This window comes from Callithrix jacchus, chromosome 2 (genome assembly GCF_049354715.1).
Source record: "Callithrix jacchus isolate 240 chromosome 2, calJac240_pri, whole genome shotgun sequence".
Taxonomy (NCBI): Eukaryota; Metazoa; Chordata; class Mammalia; order Primates; family Cebidae; genus Callithrix; species Callithrix jacchus.
The window spans coordinates 205005188-205020310 of NC_133503.1; the positions used below are offsets into that span (position 1 = coordinate 205005188).

General features: G+C 62.8%; 1 protein-coding gene across 4 annotated transcripts in view; it reads left to right on the top strand.

Annotated features, from left to right (window-relative positions):
• SLC12A7 (solute carrier family 12 member 7) overlaps positions 1 to 15123 on the top strand; it is a 60338-nt gene that overhangs the window by 28372 nt on the left and 16843 nt on the right. For all 4 annotated transcript variants that reach the window (XM_078365957.1, XM_035291822.3, XM_035291819.3 and 1 more), the window contains exons 7-17: positions 142 to 383; positions 2296 to 2507; positions 3182 to 3349; positions 5157 to 5255; positions 5869 to 5926; positions 6666 to 6840; positions 9026 to 9144; positions 9524 to 9622; positions 10215 to 10334; positions 10997 to 11101; positions 11689 to 11857. In XM_078365957.1, the coding sequence (XP_078222083.1) occupies positions 142 to 383; positions 2296 to 2507; positions 3182 to 3349; positions 5157 to 5255; positions 5869 to 5926; positions 6666 to 6840; positions 9026 to 9144; positions 9524 to 9622; positions 10215 to 10334; positions 10997 to 11101; positions 11689 to 11857 (1566 nt within the window). The remainder of the gene's footprint in view (positions 1 to 141; positions 384 to 2295; positions 2508 to 3181; positions 3350 to 5156; positions 5256 to 5868; positions 5927 to 6665; positions 6841 to 9025; positions 9145 to 9523; positions 9623 to 10214; positions 10335 to 10996; positions 11102 to 11688; positions 11858 to 15123) is intronic.

Consider the following 15123-nt stretch of genomic DNA (forward strand, 5'->3'; position numbering starts at 1 on the left):
CACCATTGCCTGTGCGCTGACCCCCCGCGGGCTCCATCTGGCAGGGATGTGTCCCGATGGCCCCAGCGCCTGTTGGGAGGAGGAAGCTGCGTTGGGGTGCTATGGCCGGGGACGGCCTCCCAACCCGCCTTGTTCCCGCAGACATACATCTCTCCGGGCGCGACCATCTTCCAGGCGGAGGCCGTGGGTGGCGAGGCGGCCGCCATGCTCCACAACATGCGGGTGTATGGCACGTGCACGCTGGTGCTCATGGCCCTGGTGGTCTTCGTGGGCGTCAAGTATGTGAACAAGCTGGCGCTGGTCTTCCTGGCCTGCGTGGTGCTGTCCATCCTGGCCATCTACGCTGGTGTCATCAAGTCCGCCTTCGACCCCCCGGACATCCCGTGAGTCTGGGGCCCTCTGAGCCGTGGGTGATGTGTGGGGCTGGGGCCAGGTCCCATGGGCTCTGCCCGCCCTTCGTCTGTCTTCCCTGACGCCGAGCTCCCCGAGAGGGGTGGGGCTGGGTGTGACCGCAGCAGGAACCCTCGTGGGCTCATTCTGGGGATTATGGGAAACTCAACCATGTGTCGAGCTGAGGCACCCTTGTGGCTGGGTCTGAGCTTGAAGATGCTCCTCCTGAGTGGTAGGAGGGTGGGTGAGGGGCCTGGCAGGTTTCAGGGGTGGCCGGCAGCCCTCAGCACGGTCAGGCGGCCCTGAGTGTCATGGCGGTGACCCCAGCCACTACCTGGGCCCAGCTCCCTTCTCCCTCCCAGAGGCGCTGGAGGGGTTCTTTTGTCCTCTTGGAGGAGGAGCTGGGGGGCTGGGAGGTGGCCCAGGGTCCTGGAACATGGGATTGACCATCAGAGTCCCCAGGGAGCAGGTCCAGAAGGGTCTGGGCAGCCAAACCCCTCGAGGATCCTGGGTTTTGCTGTCTCTGCGTGGAGGGAGCCCCTGAGGGAACAGCCTCATAGAGACCTCAAAACAGAGGGAGGCTGAACGGTCTCAACCCCACGAGCCTGTTCAGCGACGTCAAGCTGCCCTTCTTCTCGAGGACCCGTTCTGAGCCTCTCCTGACTGACCCCCTTCCTGAAACCACGGCTGCACCAACCCCGTGCAGGCTGTTCTCCACACTGGCCCCATGTAGACTGTTTTCCACGTGCAGGCCTGGCCCCGTGTAGACTGTTTCCCACGTGCAGGCCCGGCCCCGTGTAGACTGTTTTCCACGTGCAGGGTCGGCCCCATGCAGGCTGTTTCCCACGTGCAGGCTGTTTCCCACGTGCAGGGCCAGCCCCGTGCAGGCTGTTCTCCACACTGGCCCCATGTAGACTGTTTTCCACTTGCAGGGCCGGCCCCATGCAGGCTGTTTCCCACTTGCAGGCCCGGCCCCGTGCAGGCTGTTTTCCACGTGCAGGCCCGGCCCTGTGTAGACTGTTTTCCACGTGCAGGCCCAGCCCCGTGTAGACTGTTTTCCACGTGCAGGCCCGGCCCCGTGTAGACTGTTTTCCACGTGCAGGCCCGGCCCCGTGCAGACTGTTTTCCACATGCAGGCCCGGCCCCGTGCAGACTGTTTTCCACGTGCAGTCCCGGCCCCGTGCAGGCTGTTTTCCACATGCAGGGTCGGCCCCGTGTAGGCTGTTTTCCACGTGCAGGCCTGGCCCCGTGCAGGCTGTTTTCCACATGCAGGGTCGGCCCCGTGTAGACTGTTTTCCACGTGCAGGCCCAGCCCCGTGCAGGCTGTTTTCCACATGCAGGGTCAGCCCCGTGTAGGCTGTTTTCCACGTGCAGGCCCGGCCCCGTGCAGGCCGTTTCCCACGTGCAGGCTGTTTCCCACGTGCAGGCCTGTTTTACACTTCGGGTGCAATGCTCCTGAGCTCCGGGCCATGGGGAAGTGGTACAAGGTGGCTTGAACACAAGCAGTGAGGTTGGACAGTGGGCCAGGACGCTGCCGAGAGCATCAGACGGGAGCGATGGCAGCGTGGCTGTGGGGCGAGGGTGGTTTCTCCCGGTACCACCTGACTACTCAGACCCGCGTGATGGAAACCGTGTGAATTGATTGTGTCTGGAACGTTTAATTCAGCACGTTTGGACCCTGTGGTTGGCCGAACCCTGGATGCAGGCGACGGCTGCACCATGCGGCATTCCCGCTGCAGCCTGGCCCCGGTCCCTGGCGTGACCTGCGGCCGTTCCTGTCTTGGGAGGTGCAGGGTGCCAGGAGCCGCTCGCGGGCAATGCTGGGGACGCCCGTTGAGGGAACTGGGTGAGGCAGTACAAGCCACCTCGGCAGCAGCACCGTGCATGCCTCACTGTCTGCCCCAGGGTCTGCCTCCTGGGGAACCGCACACTGTCACGGCGCAGCTTCGATGTCTGTATCAAGGCCCGGGTCGTCCAGAACGGCTCGGCCACCTCTGCACTCTGGGGCCTCTTCTGCAACGGCTCCCTGCCTAGCGCCACCTGTGACGAGTACTTCACCCAGAACAACGTCACCGAAATCCAGGGCATCCCCGGTGCGGCCAGCGGCGTCTTTCTGGGTGAGGCCCACAGGGCGACAGTGGGGGCTGGGGGGACTGGGGGGCGGCGGGGGCAGTGGGCACTGGCTGTGGTGGGCGCTATTGCCTTAGGGTCACTCCCAGGGCCCCAGTTCCTCCTAGCCAAGCTTCTCCTCAGCTGCTACTGATGAGCCTGGGGGTCATGCCCTGGATTTCCCGTGTACACCCCTTGCAGGCCATAGAAGGCAAACGTGGTGTGGCGGGGAGGTGGCTCTGTCATGGCCAGCAAGCGGCTCTTAAAGCTGTGGATTATTTTCCTGGCCTCCTGGCAGCCTGTGGGGAGTTTGCCTTGTTAGTAACGGAGTGGCGATGGGCGGTAACGTCCCCCTCTGCGTCTTCCCTGATGAGGAGCTGCCTTGGGCCTGCCCCGGGGGTTATGGGAGGGTCCATGGGACCTGCTTCGGAACCCGAGGCAGGAAGCCTGGGCTTTCTGGGAATACGGTGTTCTGCACGTGAGGCTTCTCTTGAGTGCTGACGTCCCCTCCATAGACTCAGGTAGCTTTCCCAGAGGCACCGTCTCAACCACTGGGGTCCTTGTTTGACTGGCAGCCTGCCTGGAGGGTGCAAGCTGTGAGCCTTCCCTCCAGGCACCCGTGGCACCTGCCAGGGAGTGGGTGGAAGGTGCCAGAAACCCATGGATCTTCCTTGCTCGGCAGAGAACCTGTGGAGCGCGTATGCACAGGCGGGGGCGTTTGTGGAGAAGGAAGGCGTGCCCTCGGTGCCCGTGGCAGAGGAGAGCCGCGCTGGCGCCCTGCCCTACGTGCTCACGGACATCGCAGCCTCCTTCACCCTGCTGGTCGGCATCTACTTCCCTTCCGTGACTGGTGAGCCCGCCGCACCCACCGTCTCCTCTCTGTTTTTGAGACGAGATCTTGTTCTGTCACCCAGGCTGGATCACGGCTCAGTGCAGCCTTGACCTCCTGGACACACACAGCCCTCCCACCTGAGTCTCCCAAGCAGCTGGGGCCCCAGGCGCATGACACCATGCTCAGCTAATGTCTGTATTTTTGGTTGGGGGGGGGTCTCCCTGCGTGCTCTGGCTGGTCTCAGTCCTGAGCTCAAGCAATCCTTAGCCTCCCAAAGTCCTGGGATTACAGGTGTCTGGAGCCACCTCGCCCGGCCTCTCTCCATCTTTCTCTTTCTCTGACTCTCTCTGTCCCTCTCTCTGTCTCTGTCATTCTCTCCCCCTGCACTCTCTCTCTCTCCCCCCACCCCATTTCTCTCTTCTCTCCTCTCTCACGCTCCTTCCTGCCTTTGCTTTTCTTGTTTGTCTGGCTCAGGGGAGCAGCTGAGGTCTCTGCCCTGTGTTCTGGTTGATTTGTGAGAATCTGTCCGCTCTGTCCCGGGCAGGCCTGTGTTGGGAGAAGCTGTTCTAGGGTTGGTGAGGATGCCTGGCGCACTGTTAGGAGATGCCCGGGAGTGGCATCAGTGAGGTCAGAGGCCGGGTACCTCAGCCCCTCGTGTCCTCATCAAACAGTGGCCTTGTTCCCGAGGAGGGTGGGGCCCTTGCGCTCCCAGGTGCACACACACACGCCCCCAGCTGCCTGCACTTGGCCGTCCTATCAGGACCCCTCTGACCCTGCCTGTGTGGCCTGCAGCTGCCCTTCCGGTCCCTCCCTCCCATGTCTGCTCCTGGACTTTATCTCAGCGCATTCCAAAGCCCTGGAGCCCAGGGTCAGCCGCAGGGCCTCGCCATGGCTGGCGTCTCCTTTCCCTCACCTGCCCCAAAGGTGGGCCCATCTTGCTAGGGAGGCGGTGATCAGCCCGGGGTCCTTTCCTTGTTCCTCCCCTCCTGCCTCCCCTGTCTGCTTGTGCTCAGCACCATGGGTGGAGGGAATGGGGGCAGGGCCTCTGTGTGGCTTCGATTCTGTGGTCTGGGGCACTGGGGCACTGGGGCTGTGTGCTCTGCACCTCCAGGGCCACCCCAAGCATGGGTGCTTCAGGTTGCACCTTAGATGGGACTGAGCCAGGCGTCAACGGCCCCCTCTGATCCGGCTTCCCTGAGCTCTATGGGAGCCGACTGTACGGAACCTCACCCAGCCGGGGCTCCCTAGAGCGAGGTGATGTCCACGCGGAGCTGCAGCAGGAGGGGCCACGACGTCCATCGGCCCGGCTGGCCCGGCTGGCCTGGCTCTGAGATGTCCGTCAGCCCGGCTGGCCCGGCTGGCCCGGCTCTGAGACGTCTGTCGGCCCGGCTGTCCTGGCTCTGAGCCATCCTAGGGTTGCTTTCAGAAAGTCTTGGGTCCCCGAGAGCCTGAGAGTCATTGCTCAGCACCGTCCCAGGCTGACCCTTGGCCGTGGGATTGACGCAGGCCCCAGAGGACCCCTGGGTTTGGGGTCCGTGGGGGTCAGTGTCAGGGCTGGGCCTTGTCTTGGGATCGAGGAATCATCTGGTTTACCCGTGACCGTGCAGGGGCAGCGGTACACGTGGGGCTCGTCCGCGTGCCTTGGCCTGCGTCCCCCCAGCTGCAGTCCTTCAGCAGGGGCTGGTAGGGCTTGGACTGCAGTCCTTGGTGCAGCTCACCCTCAGGGTCTCCCCAGAGACTGCCTGTCTGGCTCTCTGGGCCGGGGCCACCGTCACGTGCTGCTGACTCCTCAGATGGGTCCTGGCAGTGTTTTCCATGTCTGCAGGTATCATGGCGGGTTCCAACCGGTCCGGGGACCTCAGGGATGCACAGAAGTCCATCCCCACGGGGACCATCCTGGCCATAGTGACCACGTCTTTCATCTGTATCCTTGGAGGGGTGCAGGTGAGGGAGGCACGGGTTCTGGCCTCTGCCTGGGGAGAGGCCCCCATGCCCTCCCGGCTTAGCGCTGCGCCCTTAGCCACCAGCTACCATCAGCAGCCCAGCTTCTTCGCCACTGTGGGATATGATCGTAGGTAAAACAGAAGCAGTCACCCTGCTGTGTGTGCCACAGTGATGCCCAGTTGTGGTATGGTGTGTGCTGCCAGCAGGCTGGGCCGGAGGGGCCTCTGGCTTCTCAATCCCGATGCCGCCTCTTTCCAGTTGAGCTTTGTTCCCTCAGCAAGGTCCCCTGCCCATCCCTTTCGGTCAAGTACGGGCCAGGTGTGTCTCCTCCACCCCAGGGTCCCATTCTGTGACACTAGACAGAGCCCGGGGAGGGTGCGCTGAGGATGTGGGGACAGGCTGTGCCCAGGATGGGACGGGACGGGGTGCAGGGTGGTCCACCCCACCTGGAGCCTGGGGCCTGCTGGCCAGCATGTCTCCCCACCTCCATGCCCCGCTGAGGCCCCTGGCTGGCTGTGCTTCCTGCACCTGCGGACCCCGCACCCACGGACCCCTCACCCGCGGACCCTTCCTTCCTTGACAAGAGCCATTAGATCTCTCCTGCATCGTGCTTTTTGGGGCCTGCATCGAAGGCGTGGTCCTACGAGATAAGTACGTTTCCCTCTGCAGTGTCCCAGCAGAGTCTATGTCCTCATGCGTTTTCCCGAGGACAATTTTGGCTTTGAAATCACATTGCCCTGGGACTTCATGCCCATGTGCAGACCTGAAGCCATCCTGGTCCGAGGGTCAGGCTCCCCTCCGTCTGTCTGAGGCGCTACCGTCGTCTCTTCCACTGGAGCCACGGACTGGGGAACCCTTAGAGCAAACTCTACGCCTGATGCAGCTGGGGGCACAGGCCCTTCCTGGGGAGGCCAGAGGGGTGTGGACGGCTGAGGCTTGGCCCTGGGAGAACCCCCTAGCCCGGCTGCCAAGTGGAGAAGTAGTGGGGTCCCCAGGTAGGCCCTCGCTGAGCCTGCATCCTTGTGGGGTGTGCTGTCTGGCAACCCCAAGGACCCAGATGGTCCCAGATGGTCCCAGATGGTCCCTGATGGTCCCTGATGGTCCCTGATGGTCCCTGATGGTCCCTGACTGAAGCTGATGCCAGGCTGGGTCTTCCCTGCTCCCGAGATCGACCCCGAGGGGAGCTGGACCCTCCCCTGCTGGAGACACTCCAGGGCATTCTGGCCATGCCAGGCAGAGCCTGGTGGGGGCGTCGGCCAACAGGGGCTGGAGGCCGGGCCTCAGCTTTCCAAGGAGTCACCCCCGCCCCGTGCTGGGCCTCGTGCTCTGGGTGGGGAAAACATTTTGTCTGACTTGGGCTCATTTCTGAAAGCCACCCGCCCGCCCGCAGGTTCGGGGAGGCCCTGCAGGGGAACCTGGTCATTGGCATGCTGGCCTGGCCCTCGCCCTGGGTCATCGTCATTGGCTCCTTCTTCTCCACCTGCGGGGCCGGCTTGCAGAGCCTCACGGGGGCACCGCGCCTGCTGCAAGCCATTGCCCGAGACGGCATCATCCCCTTCCTGCAGGTGAGCCCGGCGCCCTGGGGGACGCAAGCCCGGAAGACCAGGGGCTCTGCTCCCCTGGGGGACCCTCACAGTACCGTGTGTGGGACGCATACCTGCAGCTTGGAGCTCATGGTGGTCGTTTTTCCCTTGCCTGCTGTGCTGAGCATGTGGGTGGTGGGTGGCGGGCACTGAGGGGTGGGCAGCAGGTGGTGGGTGGCAGGTGGTAAGCGACGAGCAGTGAGCAGTGGGTGGCAGGCTTAGGTGGTGAGGGGCAGGCGGCGGGTGGTGGATGGTGGGCAGTGGGTGATGGGTGGTGAGTGGTAAGCAGTGAGCAGCAGGCGGTGGGCAGTGAGGGGCGGGTGGCAGGTGGCTTGCAGTGGGCGATGGGCGGTGGGCAGTGGGCAGAGGTAGCTCCAGCCCTCCCACCTGCAGCTCCCTCGGAGTGCAGCCTCAGGGGTGTCGGGAGCGGCTGTGAGGCGCCACAGCCTGGAATCTGGAGGTGCCTAGTCTGCTGTCTGGCCAGAGGCCCCTGCCTGCCTCCCCCTTTCTCTGTGTGGCTGAGCTCTTCAGCTCCTGGGAGGCGGGGTCACCAGCCTTCGGCCCCATGTGTGTGGCTGTTCTGAGGATTGGAGAGACGCCTGCATGGGTCCCGTCCGTGTGTCCAGAGCTGCTGACTGTGGCTTCTCCTGCCACTCGGGCCCAGGATAACTGGGAAGGTTGTGGATGGCAAGCCATTGTCCCCATCCATCACTGGCCTGTGACCCCCTCGGGGAAGGTTGTGGATGGCAGAGCCGTCCCCGCCCATCGCTGGCCTGTGACCTTCTCGGGGAAGCTGGTGGATGGCAGAGACGTCCCCGCCCATCGCTGGCCTGTGACCTCGGGGAAGCTGGTGGATGGCAGAGACGGAAGCTGGTGGATGGCAGAGACGGAAGCTGGTGGATGGCAGAGACGTCCCCGCCCATCGCTGGCCTGTGACCTCGGGGAAGCTGGTGGATGGCAGAGACGGAAGCTGGTGGATGGCAGAGACGGAAGCTGGTGGATGGCAGAGACGGAAGCTGGTGGATGGCAGAGACGTCCCCGCCCATCGCTGGCCTGTGACCTCGGGGAAGCTGGTGGATGGCAGAGGAGACGGAAGCTGGTGGATGGCAGACAGAAGCTGGTGGATGGCAGAGACGGAAGCTGGTGGATGGCGGAGATGGAAGCTGGTGGATGGCGGAGACGGAAGCTGGTGGATGGCGGAGACGGAAGCTGGTGGATGGCAGAGAGAGACGGAAGCTGGTGGATGGCAGAGAGACGGAAGTTGGTGGATGGCAGAGAGAGACGGAAGCCGGTGGATGGCAGAGAGAGACGGAAGCCGGTGGATGGCAGAGACGGAAGCCGGTGGATGGCAGAGGAGACGGAAGCCGGTGGATGGCAGAGGAGACGGAAGCCGGTGGATGGCAGAGGAGACGGAAGCCGGTGGATGGCAGAGAGAGACGGAAGCCGGTGGATGGCAGAGAGAGACGGAAGCCGGTGGATGGCAGAGAGAGACGGAAGCCGGTGGATGGCAGAGAGAGACGGAAGCCGGTGGATGGCAGAGGAGACGGAAGCCGGTGGATGGCAGAGGAGACGGAAGCCGGTGGATGGCAGAGGAGACGGAAGCCGGTGGATGGCAGAGGAGACGGAAGCCGGTGGATGGCAGAGGAGACGGAAGCCGGTGGATGGCAGAGGAGACGGAAGCCGGTGGATGGCAGAGGAGACGGAAGCCGGTGGATGGCAGAGACGGAAGCTGGTGGATGGCAGAGACGTCCCCATCGTAGGAAAAGTTATGGGCTGCAGAGCTGTCCTCACTTGTTGCTGGCCTGTGACCTCTGCAGGGTGCCAGCCCGCAGGATGTCAGCTGTTTGGAAAGTGCTAGAACATTTCTGTGTGGTTGCATCTTGTCAGTCCCAGACGGCCTAGGGCTTAGCAGTTGCGGAAACTGAGGCGGGTGGGGGCGGCCTGGGCAACACAGGTTGCAAGCACAGCCAGGTGTAGACACAGCCTTTGTTAGGGCTGCTTCTCGGGTCAGCTGGGTGATGTCCCAGGACCTCTTGTGAAAGACGTTTCTGCTGGTGTATGTCTGTAAGACTCCTGTGGGCTGGACCCGACCAGCCTGCAGCTTTTCTCCTAAAAGGGTGGCGTTTCCTGCCCCATCCACCCCATCTTCCTGCCCTTCTCCCGGCAGGTGTTTGGCCATGGGAAGGCCAACGGGGAGCCCACATGGGCGCTGCTGCTGACGGTCCTCATCTGCGAGACTGGCATCCTCATTGCCTCCCTGGACAGCGTGGCCCCGATCCTCTCCATGTGAGTCCCCGCAGTAGAGGGACCTGGGGATGGGTATACAGGCCTGGAGTGTGGTGCAGTGTGGCCAGGAGGCCCTGCTCAGGACAAGCAGTGAACAGGCAGGGCTGGCTGCGGGCAGTCCGGATCCAGCCGGGAAGGGAGTTCAAGGCCAGGGAAGGCAGGTACATGCCTCCGGGGGACACCTGCTGGGTTAGCTGGGGACGGTGTCACTGGACAGAGCTATGTGGGTGCCTGAATCCTCTCATGTGCAGAGACAGCCATGGGGGCCAGGTTGGGTGCAGGTGGGAGGGACAGTGACAAGGGTGGACTCCCAGGTGGCCGTGACGGGAGGCTCAGGTGGGGCCCAGCAGCCTGTGTCAGCAGCTGGCTGCCCCTGCAGGTTCTTCCTCATGTGCTACCTGTTCGTGAACCTGGCCTGCGCTGTGCAGACGCTGCTGCGCACCCCCAACTGGCGGCCCCGCTTCAAGTACTACCACTGGTGAGGCTGCTCAGCCACGGGTATCAGGGACCCCACAGGCTGGGACATTTGGTGCCCCTGCAATGCCAGCTGCCCTGGGCCTGAAGACCCCAGGCGGGTCCTTGACCATTCCTTTGCAGGGCGAACCCCTATGCAGCCAATGGGACTGCGGTCTGTCTGCCTCTGCACCTGACAAAGGCCTTTGGTTACGTGGATGCCCAGGTGTCCGTGTGCTCCTTGTCCCAGCCATGGTCAGCCTGGTCCTCCTAGGCGCAGGGTGTAGCCTGTCAGGGCTGTGGGCTCCTTAATCCCCTCCCCAGGAACCAGGAGCTGGGTGACTGGAGCCATGGCATTGCCTGCACAGCCCAGGTGCTGCGTGCACACTGGGAGCGGGAGCAGCGTCCACCACGTCCTGCAGCGGCAGCTCCTGTAGGGGAGAGCCGACTCACCCCTCTGAGGTGGTTGGGTGCAGGCCTGGTCGTCAGGCGTCAGCGACTATTTTCCTTGCGCTGACGGAAAGAGCGTTTCACTGAGGGAGGGGAAGTCTGTGTGGCAGTGGCTGGGGTGTGGGCGCTGAGTGGCGTCGGGCTCCCCTGAACCGCCTGCCCCCCAGGACCCTGTCCTTCCTGGGCATGAGCCTGTGCCTGGCGCTGATGTTCATCTGTTCCTGGTACTATGCGCTCTCTGCCATGCTCATCGCCAGCTGCATCTACAAGTACATCGAGTACCGTGGGTAAGTGCCGCCAGCCCCTCACCGACCCTCTCACACTACGCCCAGGGCAGTTCCATGGAGAGCACTCCCTGGGGTCCGAGCATCCTGTGCCCTCCTGGAGGCAGCCGGGGACATATCCAGGTGGGCTGTGCTGTGAAAGCCCAGGCCTCTCCCTCCTGCCTCCAGCCAGGCCAAGGTGCCTGCACTTGTGGACGGGGTCTCTGTCCTGGAGCTCTGCCTTGTGCCATCCTCAGCAGGCGGTGAGCCCATGGCTGACTATTCCCGCCACGGGTCTCTCATAGTGTCCCCAGGTTGTGTCTATACCCACTCGGCAGCCACGGGCACCCTTGTGCCCTGGTGCCTTCCCTCCCTCCACCTGTGCCCGCCTCATTCCCGGGGTCCAGCCACTTCCCTGTCATGGGCCTCCTGCCCCCCACCCTGCAAGGAAGACACCTCACACAGGCTGGTCTGCAGTAGACCTCCTTCCCTCCAAAGCCATGGTGCCCTCTTTGTCCTGGTGGCTCCTGGGACGGGCTTGCTCGAGGGCAGGGGTGGGCACGGAGGCCTCCCTCCTCATCCAGGGGCTTTTTCTGGGGGTGCTGTTTGCCCCTGACTCCCCTGCCCTCAGAAGTCCCCTCTTTCCTAGGCATGTGGCTGGACAAGCCCCTACTTCTTTCCCACAGGGCTGAGAAGGAGTGGGGTGATGGCATCCGTGGCCTGTCTCTGAATGCTGCCCGCTATGCGCTACTGCGCGTGGAGCATGGTCCCCCCCACACCAAGAACTGGAGGTGAGCACCACCCTTGGCCCGTGTCCTGCACAGGCACAGGAGAGCCGTTTCTGAGGTCGGCCTTTGGGGATCTTTGAGCCTCCAGCCTCTTGACTTCAGACGCTCGGTCAAGGTCTGGAGTGTGAACACTGCCCAGTGCAGAGCAAATTGCACAGTTGGGGGCCTTGGAGCATCGGGGGTGACCTGCTGTAGGGTGGGGGTGTTCCTGCTGTGGGTGGGGGCATGGGGAGCCAGCCCCATCTGCCCTGCCTGTCTCACCTGTCACCTGTTCAGCTTATCCTGTGTCACATCTCTCCCCCATCCCGCCAGTCTCACCTGTCCCTTCTGTCACCTGTTGTGTCACCCTCGCCTGTCCTATCACCCATCCTGCCTGTCTCACCTGTCATGTGTCACCCATCCCACCTGTCTCACCTGCCGTTTCCCCCATCCTTCCTGTTCTGTCACCTGTCTCACCTGTTTCCTCCATCCTGCCTGCCACCTGTCCTGTGTCACCCGCCCTGCCTGTGTTACCTGTCTTGTCCTGCCTTTCGATGGGCCATGTACCAGTGAGCATCTCTGTGGTAACAGCTGCCCCACCCCCGCTGCAGGCCCCAGGTGCTGGTGATGCTGAACCTGGACACGGAGCAGGCTGTGAAGCACCCTCGCCTGCTGTCCTTCACGTCACAGCTGAAGGCTGGCAAGGGCCTGACCATTGTGGGCTCGGTACTGGAGGGGACATACCTGGACAAGCACTTGGAGGCTGAGCAGGCGGAGGAGGTGAGAGAGACCGCGGTGTGGCGGGGCTGGCTGAGGGGGTGGGCGGGGCCTCGGCGGGGCGGGCTGAGTGGGTGGGCGGGGCGGGGCTGGGGGCTGAGCCCTTTTCCCACCTGGGCGTGTCGCTGTTGTGTCTCAGCCACGGTGGTGGCCTTGAGCTCACAGTAAGCAGGCGTGCAGAACTGAGGAAGGAGGGCGGGAGGGCGGGCAGCGCACTGAAGCCTAGGGGTGCCAGCAGCATTGCGGAAAGCTTGGGAGGGGGCAGTGAGTGTCGTAGCTTTCCGGGGTAAACCCTGGAACTGCCTGCTCCCCACACTGGCGAGCCGATCCCCGTCCAGAGCCGCAGTGATGGCTCCACTGTTAAAGCTCACTCGGGGCCGCGTGACCGTGATGCCCGCGTGACCGTGATGCCCGCGTGACCGTGATGCCCGCGTGACCGTGATGCCCATGTGCCGCCAAATTTCTCAGAACTCTGTGGGGAGGGATGGGGGAGTGCTGGGTGCCATCATCGGCCAGCCTTCCTCCTCCTGTGTGGGAGTCAAGGTCCCTCCCATGCGGGTGCCCTCCGCCCTCCGCGTGGGTTGGGAGCCGGCTCCCTGCTGCAGGCTCCTCCTGGGTCCTGTAGGTGCACCCAGGCATCTTTGGCCGGTCCTGCTCTCTGTTTACACAGCCACAGCCACACTCAGGTCCTTTAGATCCAGGCCGCTCAGGTTGGGGGTGGAAGTGCCACTTGAGGGGACGGTAGCAGTGTCAGATGGCAGTGGCCTGGGGCCAGGATCCCACAGAGGTGGGAAATGGCAGCCTGCCCCTCTCCTCCCGCAACCTAGGCCACGTGGATGGCCAAGCTCTCTCTGGGCTGCTCCACAGGTTAGCTTCTCCAGGGAAGACCGGAGATCCACTGGGCCTTTTCTTTCCCTGATGGCGGTGTCATGCCTCACCACGGGTTCGGGCATTGGCTGCTACTGACTATGAACCTGTGCATTTAGGCATCTTGGTTTTCAGGAGGATGTTCACAGTCCTGGCACCCATATGTCCCTTTCCGTGTATCTTATCCCATGTTGGGGTCCTCTCAGGAGGTATCCTGGAGTTGGTGTGGGTTCTAAGAGTCCGGGCACCATCTGTTCTCCTTGGCGGCATGTAAGGGCGTGTTTATGCATATGAGGGACAGGGCAGGCATTGATTGTGGTAGCTGGGGGGACGGCAGGACCCTCTGCCGCGCTCTGCCACAGTCATCACTGCCACGGAAAAAGCCAGCCTCACTCTCCACTCACATCTAACGCAGCTCACAGCCAGGTCATCTCCATCCAAGAGCCCTTCAGCTGGGGCTGAAGGCAACCTCAGTCAGGAGCCCGCTCTCTAGGATGGGAGACTGAGCCCTTGCTGCCCCCGCTGCCCCCGCTGCTCTCAGGGAGTCTTTGGCTGTGACTCAGCTGCATTGTTGAGGGCCGGAGGCAGCCGCAGGCCCTGCCTTCCCTGGGCTTTGTCTGGGGCTGCGCTGCCCTAGGGAGCTATGCTCACATCCATCCTAGCTAAGTTAGTGTAAAATTAGAGAAATCTGGGCTAGTTTTTATTAATTTATTTTTAATTTTTAAATTTTTTGTTTATTTTTTGAAACCGAGTCTTGCTGTGTCGCTCAGGCTGGTGTGCAGTGGCACGATCTCGGCTCACCGCAACCTCGGCTTACTGGGTTCAAGCGATTCTCCTGCCTCAGCCTCCTGAGTAGCTGGGACTACAGGTGCCCGCCACCATATCCGGGTAATTTTTGTACTTTTAGTAGAGACAGGGTTTTGCCACGTTGGTCAGGCTGGTTTTGAACTCCTGAGCTCAAGTGATCCCTCTGTTTCGGTCTCCCAAAGTGCTGGGATTACTGGTCAGTGACTCAGTGTGCACAGCCCGGGCAAGGCTTTTTAAAGCATAGAAATTTCTCTAAAAGCACACAGCTTCGTGACTCATCCAGTTGCCGGGGAGGCTCATGCGTCCTCCCTGCTCTGTTCTGTGTGGCACTGAGGGGTGTGGAAAGGGGTCTGAAGCCGCTGATATCCTTGCCTCCCCGCCTCATAAAGGGCCCATTGTTCTCCAGGCTGAGATCTGTCTGCATGGAGGCCCTCTGGCTAGTGTGCCTGGCTTATGTGGGGACTAGTGGTCACAGGGTCCCCCAGCACAGCACTGAGTTCCTGCCAGGGCAGTGCCGTGTCCTCCTGAAGCCGTGCAATCCTACAAGGTGGTTTTCCCAGCGGAGAGGCCCGAGGATAAGAGAGATCCCCAGCTCTGACTCCTGGGAGTCAGCATGTGGGGGGAGCACAGCAACAGGCCATGTGGGAAGTGGCCCCCATGACGTGGCACCGGCACCTTGAGACCCTCAGGACCCCTCGAGTGGGTGCGTCCAAACTCGGCTGATCCTAAGTAGACATTTCCCTGGGCCCTGGTCTCCGGCCAGTTGAGGGCATAGAAACAGAGCTGGGATCACCCTGCAGAGGGTCTCACAGTGATGAGAAGCGGCCGCATAAAGGGGCCGCTGTGTGGCCTTTGCTGAGACAGCTGTGCTTCCTGCCTTCTTCCCATGTGACCCCTGACACGGGCGCTTCCCTGCACCTTCCTGCCCAGGCTCACTGTGTCCACCCCAAAGCCTCTGCTTCCAGCTGATCTCTGCCTCTCTGGGGCCCCCGCTTCTCTGGAGTCTCTGCCTCTCTGAGGTCTGCCTCTGTGGCCCCCGCCTCTCTGGGGTCTCTGCCTCTCTGTGGCCCCCGCCTCTCTGGGGTCTCTGCCTCTCTGGGGCCCCCGCCTCTCTGGGGTCTCTGCCTCTCTGGGGTCTCTGCCTCTCTGGGGCCCCCCACCTCTCTGGGGTCTCTGCCTCTCTGGGGCCCCCCACCTCTCTGGGGCTCCCCACCTGTCTGGGGTCTCTGCCTCTCTGGGGCCCCCACCTCTCTGGGGTCTCTGCCCCTGCCTCTGCTCGCTGGCTGGTGCCCCTTTGGGGTAGCATGTTCACGCCTTTTCTGACCTGAGCAAAAGTCTCAAAAGTAGCATATCTGCCAGTTCTGCACCTGTCCAATCTGGCCCTGGGTGGCTGGGCAGAAGGCGGAGGTGTCCAGAGAGCGGGGTGAGGGCGGGGTGCCCGAGGAGGAGCAGGGCTGTGGGAGAACATTGGGTGTTGTTTTCTTTTGTGTGAAGGGCTGGTGGAGCCCCAGGGTGAGCTGGGGTATAGGGTGAGGACACCAGCCAGGCTGACATAGGGGCTGCTAGAATCTTGGCAAAAGAGGCAGGGTGGTGGC